The sequence below is a fragment of the Geospiza fortis genome, unplaced genomic scaffold, assembly GCF_000277835.1.
Source record: "Geospiza fortis unplaced genomic scaffold, GeoFor_1.0 scaffold11, whole genome shotgun sequence".
Lineage (NCBI taxonomy): Eukaryota > Metazoa > Chordata > Aves > Passeriformes > Thraupidae > Geospiza > Geospiza fortis.
Window position 1 is genome coordinate 16,377,205 of NW_005054304.1, and position 8,930 is coordinate 16,386,134.

The following is an 8,930-nucleotide window of genomic DNA, read 5'->3' on the forward strand; positions in this document are numbered from 1 at the left end:
GATGTTTTTATCAGCTGGACGCTCATTCACATTTTCAACCTGAACATCTTTCATCTAGCAAAGCAAAAGCAGAGAAAATTAATGTAGAGAGCAGTGTAGAATTGACCTGGAGTAGAGTAGATAGACTAAATCACATAATAAATGTTCTTTATTTCTGGGGCTGATTATTAATCTTCCATGATTACTACATCAGTTTAAAAAAGAAGCCAGCGCTCTCCACTGGGGAAGTAAGTCTCAGAAAATGTCACCAGAAAGCTAAGTTCCAAACCCAGTTTCTATTTAGAAATATTTGCAGTTACAACTGGGGACGACATACTGCCCCTCAGGTAAGGGCTTGCACACCAGTCGCTTGAAGCTATAGGTGCTGTATGAAGCAATTTCTAAATACAGGAGACATTCTGAAGTGCTGGCTTATGATGTTAGATAGATACTTGTGAAATCATATTCTATAGGAATTAGATCATCAAAGCAGCTGGGTTTAGTTGATGAGACTGGAGAATAAAAGGTTTAGCTCATGTTCTGAAAGTGAGTTCTCTGAGATTAGATCAGCAGCTAGATAAGTGCAGAAAGGATTGGGTATGTTTAAAGTTGTCTGATGGCAATAATTACCGTAATTTTGACCAGCTGGTCATCATCATTGTCAGGATTTCTCCATAAGAGGTTGACATCCACACCAGAAGAAATCCGATATCCTGCACTTTTCTGCAGGGATGCTTTCACCCGATCAACATAGACTTCAGCTGAGTAAGCAAACTTATATAGCTTGTCATTATTTAGGCTGGGCCCAGTAGTGTGCCCTGTTTGGAAAGCAAAAACAAACAGCATTTTAGAATTGACTAATACTCATAATCTACCATTTTCTCTAAGAAATCTTTAGAAAAATTAAAAATTTAATTACAAGCAAAAGATTTATGGGACTGATCCTGCTACTCTTGATTACAGAGACTGTCTCTGAAGCAGCTGGGGTTTTTTGTGATTAAGTTGACACTGATCATACACATATAACACAAGAAAGGTGACAAAATCCTTTGTTCTAGCTCTTTAAGACTGTCAGATTCTTTTCTTCAGCTATGTTAGCATTACAAATTAATCCAAAATTATTTGCAACTCAAAATACTGTTAATAATCACACAATTTGTGTGCTTAGCAATGTGAAATGCACTGATGTGTTTGCTGGGGCCAACATAAATCATTCTCTGCCTCTCTTGCATATTTATTGGGAATCTTTCCATGGAGAGTCTTGCCCAAGTGTGATATGAATGTGATGAAAACATTAAGAATGTATTTTTTAGATAAAATAATTAAGCTCTTGTTCTTTCAACAAAATAATTGTTCCCATAGCTGTGTCTCTGCTGTTAATTTATATATTTTAAGGAACGTAAAAGGGAAGAGAAGGGAAAATAAGCTGGCTGTACACTAAGTGCTCTTAACATTCTCAAAGCAAACACACACAGAGTGACCTTAGGTGCTATCTGTAAGCAGCACAGCACCAGCCTCACACACCCAAATGCTGCACCACTGAATGCACTGGAGATTTCTTCATGGAGTTCAGGAGGTACAGAGCAGAAACAAGTTCACAACAGAGTTAATCTAAGAAGCACAAAGTGCTGTCCTCAGGGAGATGCATCTCAGTCTTATGACAAGTGCAGGGAAGGGCAGGGGAAAGAAGAAAAATCTCTCACAACAGCTCAGAAAAATTCTTAAGCATGCTGTAATGGAATCAGTGTCTTCAAAGTCCCCTGCAGATATTCATCAGGCTATCCTGATTTATGTTATATCCCTCTGTTTTATCTGACTCACTTAAATAAACTTCAAATCACTGCACTGATAGAAAGGAAAATCAGTCTTATTTCACTTTAATATTTTAAAGCCCATTTAGGTGGGTGCATAGGGTAGTTCCATCATGGCTGGATGGGTACATTCTGCAGTTCTTAAAGAGTCCAAAACCCCTGCTTCATTAAGACTTTGCATCACATTGTTTCCCTGTTCATTCAGATACCATGGCAGTGGATTAAGGCGAGCATCAAAGAACCTTTCCCTGAGCAAAATGGACACTGCAGCAAGTTTAATCTGCAAGTTGTGTAAACTGGCAAAGTTACAGAACCAAATAGACTTTATGCCAGCTGGGGATGTGGTGCAGCAAGTCTGGTGATCCCAGTGGGCTCAGCCTGCTCACATGTGAGAGGCCAAAGCTGTAACTATTGATTTTTTTCCCAGGGAGGTTGAAGGATTCATGTTGGCACAATGGGGTTTGTCTGGTTTTGCATGTCTTGTGTGTCTGTTTCAAAACAAAGTCACTAAGAGGCATGCAACCCTTCCTGGAGGTTTACTGTGAATTTCCTAGCCAATTTCCTTCCCCAGTTCCTTGCTTTGAAGCTACCTTACCCTTGAGAGCAGAGGGTGCTCAGTGCCTGCTCAGAGGTGGCTATGCCTTTCAGGGACACCCCAGGTTCCCTGCAGTCCCTTGGAGCCAGTTGCTTCCTGGTTCAAAATGTCCTTGACTTGCAGCAGAAACTGCAGTGCAAAGGACTTAGTATTGGCTGAGATTTTAGGAATACCACCCACTAGGTGCATTATAAACACAGTCCCATCTAAAGGAAAAAAGTAGGGGAATAGCACATCCAAGAGAAATTATCTGGGTGCTCAGAGACAAGTCTCTTATTAGTTAAGGTGCATGTTGTGGTTTTGCTCCCTCCCTATTCTCAGTTAAAAGCACCTTTCACCTACCCTCTTCCTTTCCCCACAGCTGAACACATACATGCTTTTATTCTTCTTTTGTAAGAGTTCCTTCCCTCCTCCTCCCTTTTAGCATTTGCTTGTCCCCAGATACAACAGCGATGCTCCATCCTAAAGGAAACAGATGAGCAAATGATGCAGGAGCTTCTTGCAAGTGTCATGGAAGAGACTAATCATTGCAAAGTATTCCTGGAAGCTAGAAGAACATGAGGTTTTGAAAATTTTCACCAATTCACACATAGAAAACACTGCAGGAGCCAGGGCAGAAGACACCTTTAGTTGCCAGACTTGGAAAGGTGAGGCCAAGAGCAGATGATGATAAGAGAAGCAGCAGGGATGAGGCAGTATTGAAAGCAGTCCCAAAGAGTTAGCACTTATCCCTGTGGAAATGGGGAACCCAAGAGAGACAACTGAATAGTGTGGTCAGGCTGAGAGGCAGGGGGGATCTTGACACATGACAGACAGAGGCACAGCATCACTGAGCAGAACCAGTACTCAAAACAACACAACTAAATTTTCATGCCAACTTCCACGAAGAAAACACCAGTACTTTTAAAAAGGAATATTGCAACATCTTTCTGATAGAAACTTTTCTTAATAGAAAGTCACTCTTTTAGAAGCTCCTTCCTTTGTATTCAGCACAGCACTGGAATCCTTGCTGCCTGTGCAGCCATTGACATTTCAGCTGATGGCATGTGTCCCACCGCCTGAGAAGGGAGGAGAGACGGACACACACACTGCCACCAGCCCAGCCAAGCTCTCTGGGGGTCAGAAGTGCCGCTTCCAAGGTGGAGTGCATAACACATAGTTTGACTAGTAATGTTAAGTGTCTGTCATTAAGGGTAACATGCCAAGTCTATAATTAAATCATGATACTGTATAATACAGAAGGTTACACTGCATGAGTAGAGACAGCTGTCATGTCCTGTGCCTTTTATTAATACATATGGCATGCACAGCATGTGTGTCTCTAACTACTTGCTAGCTCTACCTTCATAAATCATATTTGCCACTATCTCTGACACCAGATAGCTTTAAAAAGCAAACCCCATCCGCTTACTTGAAAACATTTTTCAAGTGGAACTGCAGTAGGAAAGTTTTACGTGTGCTGACCTACCTGAATTGAACAGAATAATGTTTCGATATTTCCAAAAGGCAGCGTGGCCTGATGAAAAGGTAAAACACCAATCCTAATCCCAGCTCTCACCCTGAGGCCCTAAGTGGGCTTTGGGCCAGTAATTTAGCTCTCAATCTCGCTGCACAAGAGAAGAAATGTGGCAGAGCTGAAGGGGTGACTAATTAAAGGGAAAATGCTTGCTCAGTATCCTGGGGAATGTGACAAGCAAATACTACTTCACATCAAGAAGCTTTGCTTAATTGATATTAAGGGGAGTCTGGCAAGATCAGACACAGAAATGTGGCATATTGGTATCTAGCCATAAACTGAATGTGGCAGTCTCATGAAATAAACTCACAGGTAAAGGCACTGCTTGCAAATTTCTCTCCTTTATAACTCTTTTCATGAGGGTGTATAGAGGCAGGGAAGAAGGAAGGTTGCTGCTCTGTGCTTACACAGTGTCCTGGATTCCCTGCAGGAAGCAGGAGGTGGCACCCATCAGAGCATCTCTGCAGCTCAGCCCAGGATGGCGTGCTCCCCCTGCTTCCCCTCATGATGAAGACATCCTCATTAAACTAAAAACTCATGTTATAAGGTTGCTGCTCCTCTAAATTTAATGTGAAGTTGTACATGAAGCGTCACTATTACAGAGACCTTTCCTTGCTTTGGCACTGCTGAAGCAGGCAGTCTCCAAGATTTCATACCCTTGACTTTGTCAGGACACCTGAGTAAAGCTCTGCTCCAGATTTTCAAGACTTACTACAGAGCAATGTTTTAATGAAATTAACAGGATGCTTCTTACTGACTTCAGTGGTAGCTAAGTCAACAGCTCAGAAGCTGAAACCTGGGCAGCCCTGAGCACTTCCTGGCTCTGCTGCACAGAGAACTCCATGTGTTTAACTTCTGAGTGTGTGAAAAGTCCCTTTGAAGTCAGTGCCCCCATAGTATGTCCTGATGAAGCAAGTTCAAGATGTCTGATCTCCTGGTCACACCACTGGCCCTGTGCACTTGAAAACATCATCTCCTCCATCACCTCTGCTGAGAGGAATGCCACAAGCACTTAAACCTAGCTAGTAAATGCATCTTGTATTACTCAAGCATGTCTGAGTAAAGCTGATAATTTTTGAGGCAAAACAGAGATCTGCATACACACACACTGGCTTTGCCTCTGCTGAGGCAGAAGCTGAACCAAGCCCAGTACAGACCTACCTTTCACAGAGGCTGAGTAGGTGGAAATGATGCAAAGGAACAGCACGGTAAGAAGAATCATGCTGGACTCTGCCGAGCTCCTGACTGCAGCATGAAGTGTGAGAACGTCCAAGAAGTGAGCTGAGAGTGGAGCTTGCAGAGAGAGCCACAGGCTTGGCCACACTGTTTATCTAGATGTAGTAAAGGTCAGATTCCAAATTCCACACTCAGGTACTAAGTTCATTAAAGGACTTCCAGTTAATTATTAAGAACTAAGGTAACTGGCAGTTTCTACCCCATTTTATCAATCACCTCGGCTTTCATTTTTAAATACTGAGCCCACACAGACCCATTTCTGAGAAGCAGAGCCCACCTCCAGTGCTGGAAGAACCAGCAGATCCTGCCACCACTCCTCTCTCTGAACAGAAGGACCATCAGCTCTGTTTCTGCCAGGGGCCAGATCCTGACCACTGTTTCCACGTCTTGCATCATCTGTTATCATCTCTGAGCAACCACAGAAGCAGAGGTCTTTTAAGGGTCTTCCAGGAATCAGAAGTACATGGAATTTATCAGTGCCATCCCAAAAAACTGATCCTAATTCATTACAGACTCAGATGTGATGTCAATGCCTACTGCACTGTACCATACTAAATCAATGTTCTTTCTTTCAGCATCCCCAGCCTCTATCTTATATCATTGCAATGGCAGAGGTTAGAGCCTGAAAGATGAGATAAAACAAGACATTTTGTCCCATGTCTGTGAAGGGTACCTGCTTGGCAAGGTCTGGGAGCAGGGCAAACCAAGCCCTTCTCCCTTTTCTTGTGCTTCCTTCACCACCTCCCTTGAAAACGCCCTGGCTGACTAACCCACACGCTTCCCTTTTCCTCTGACAGTAAATCCCAGGCCCTCTCACACTAACCTCATGGCCCCAGGGCTGCTTAAAGAACATCCTTCAGCTGTCCCTCAGGTGTCAGTGGGGCAGCAGGCCAACCCCCCGTGTTTCTTGGCAAGCCCTGCGAGGCTGCATGCCTCTCCCCAGCACACAAAGGCTTCCCAGCTCTGTGAAGAGGCAGGATCTGCTCCTGCCAGTAAAGGAAACACACAAGTGAGCCATCAACACAGTCCTCCACTTCACTTCCCCATATTGCTTCCATGTGACTGCAATCTACACACACCCCAACCCAGCAAGAGCCACCCCAGGCTGCAATTAGAGACTCCCAGAGGGCCCCATCCTCTGTGGTAAAGTGAGAGCAGCCTTCACCTTGAGTGGTATAAATACCTCTGTTTTTTTGTGGTAAAGGGAAGTTGGGCAAACACTGTGGTTGTCAATAATTGCCCAGCAGTGGGAAACAACAGGTCCATGCCACTGCTTCTCTCCCATGCTCATCTGCACCTTGTGGAAGCTCCCCCTGGTCCTCTTCCTGTATTTTGTTTGTGTGCGCACACGTGGGAGGGAGGAGATTAGGAAACCCCAGGGGTCTGCTATTGCTTCTTCCCCATTTGTGGTTGGTTATGCTGCTTTCTCAGCACAGGTTGTGACATGCTCCCGAATTCAAGGGGCTGAGGCAGAGGACTCCTTTTGTTGCATTTAGTAAACAAAGAGCTTTCCAGGCTTTCTGTGCTGTTTTGAAAAAAATAAGGACACTGTCTTAGTGCAAAACCAACTCCATCTAGAGAAAGACCAGAGATATGGATCCTGCTTCAGAAAAGCAGCATTGACATTTTACTCAGAAGGAGGGGGTGAGGTTGGTCTGGAATCTGAAGATGAGCAATTGTCCTCTTTCTGTGCTCTTGAGACACAAGAAATTTATTTCTTCTTTGAAATATAATATCTTTTTAAAAAGGGCTCTGTTAGAATATCCCTGGCCAGATCCCCTGCTGATGTAAATCCACATCTCTCTTTGGGCACCACTGTATCTGGGCCAATTACAGAGCCAAGGGCGTAACTGCCACGTAGAGAAATTTTGTCCATACACTTCCACGTGCACACGCATTTATACAGCCATAGGCATACCTGTAACACAGAGCTGGGGTGCTCTTCAGACATCTTAGAAACAGGAGGCCTGAGCCTCACCTCAGTTATGGCCAGAGCTAATCAGCAGTGACTTCCTTTCAGGCAGATTACACCCGTGCAAACGGCGCTGTGCCCACCAAAGTCCACTCCACGTACAGGCTGTGGGCTCAGCCCCTCATGGATACCTCACGCCATGCTGGTACAGCCTAATAAAACTAATGAGATTTCCTCCCATGTTCTGAGTCAACAAAATGTTTCTTTCTGCCTTCCCTTCTGAAGCACAACACAAAGATCTTGCTTTTCAATTCAAACATTCAGGTGAGAGCACCAAAGTACCCCAGTGCATCTTTGCCCTTCAGCTGCTGCCCGTGTGCCCCCAGCTCCCAGGCTTTGGGTGAATAAGACCCCCTGTTTCTGCCACAGGGGGTCAGAAATACCCATCCAAGCCACTGGCCAAACACAGTTTGCACCCTGAGCCTTCCTCAAGAGTGCTGCAGTCAGACCCAGCTCACAGGGAGACATTGCACTTAACTAAAGACCATAAGGCACAAAGAGCAGCACCTGAGCCTCCCATGAATATCTTTTTTCTTCTCCATAGTCTGCCTCTTGAGCTGCAGCTTTAAGTTCTGGAATATTTAGTTCTTTCTGTTGCTGGGAGAGAGGGTGACTCACCATTGGGATCAGCATCTTGAAAAGGTGACGTTAAGGCCCTATAAAAATAATGAAATTTAGACAGACACCTCTTTCTCAATATTTGCAACTGCTCAGTTTTTCATTTCACTTTTCACCACTTGGCATTTGGCAGACTTTGGAAAACATTGCATGATGCTCTGTTGTTGTCTGAGGACACAGGGGGCTGGATGAGCAATACTGACGCTTTGCAGAGAGCACTATGAGAAAAACAAACTGTGTAAGCAGCTTCTTCATTCTAGGAAAAAGCACATCTGAGTATTACATGACTTTGACAGATGTCTTTTGCTATTTCAAAAAAAAGGGCCTCTGTTGGTAACTCATCTGCTGCCTTTCAGTGACCAAAAAACACCAAAGGATTCTCCACAGGGAGACTGGAGCATTTGGGCTTTTATGATGCTGGCGTGTCAAGCTAGATATTAATAGTAACATGAGTGAGGTTTTAAATAGACCCCAGCAAATGCAAATCTAGCTATTTTTAAAGCAATGCACTGAACAGGAATCACAAATTAGATCAAATACTACAGCAAATATTAAATTCCAGCAGCAGTTGAAAGGTCAGCATCTCACTATAGTGACACCACGCAGTTTTGTGAGTGCAACACAGCTGTGCCGAACCTGAAACCAGCACTAAAACTGTCCGAGTGTGTATATGTGGCACCCATGCAACCTGAGCTAAACACTGATGCACACGGAAAGGGGATTATGGCAGCGCACTCTCGTGTGTTTGCTAACTTTGTGCGCCTCGTTAACCAGGGGCAAACAGACATCTACATACTCAGGCTGCCCAAAATACATTGTACCCATAGGATATCATCACAGTCTCCAGAACTGACTCCTGTAACAGGGCAGCATTCTTTCGTGAAGTTATCTGGCGGCGAAAGAACGCTGCCTTCGCTGGGCACTGACACTGGAGTTTAAAAACCTAATTGTCGGCGGCCTTTAAAAATAGGAAGCGCGAAGGCGCGGCCGTCTCCCGCAGGGGCGGAGGGAGCGCGGCACTGCCGGGGACCTCTGCAGCTACAGATCTGCCCTGAGGAATGCCACCGGCCAAAAATACTTCGCTGGCCCCTGCCTGAACTCAGCCGGGCCATCAAACCATCAGATAAAAATAAGCTTTTCTCTTCCTTTTCCCTCCCCTTTACCCCCACGGAGCCCCCAAAGCCACGGCTGCGTATCTGAGGG

At 44.7% G+C, this 8,930-nt stretch overlaps 1 protein-coding gene across 1 annotated transcript in view; it reads right to left on the reverse strand.

The window, feature by feature from the left end:
* Nucleotides 1-6,026, reverse strand: part of MTTP (microsomal triglyceride transfer protein) — a 26,987-nt gene extending 20,961 nt beyond the window's left edge. The window contains 4 exon segments of the mRNA XM_031066447.1: nucleotides 2-54; nucleotides 610-797; nucleotides 5,063-5,232; nucleotides 5,961-6,026. Of these exon segments, the coding sequence (XP_030922307.1) occupies nucleotides 2-54; nucleotides 610-797; nucleotides 5,063-5,123 (302 nt within the window). The 5' untranslated portion in view covers nucleotides 5,124-5,232; nucleotides 5,961-6,026.
* Between the last annotated feature and the right edge of the window lie 2,904 nt (nucleotides 6,027-8,930).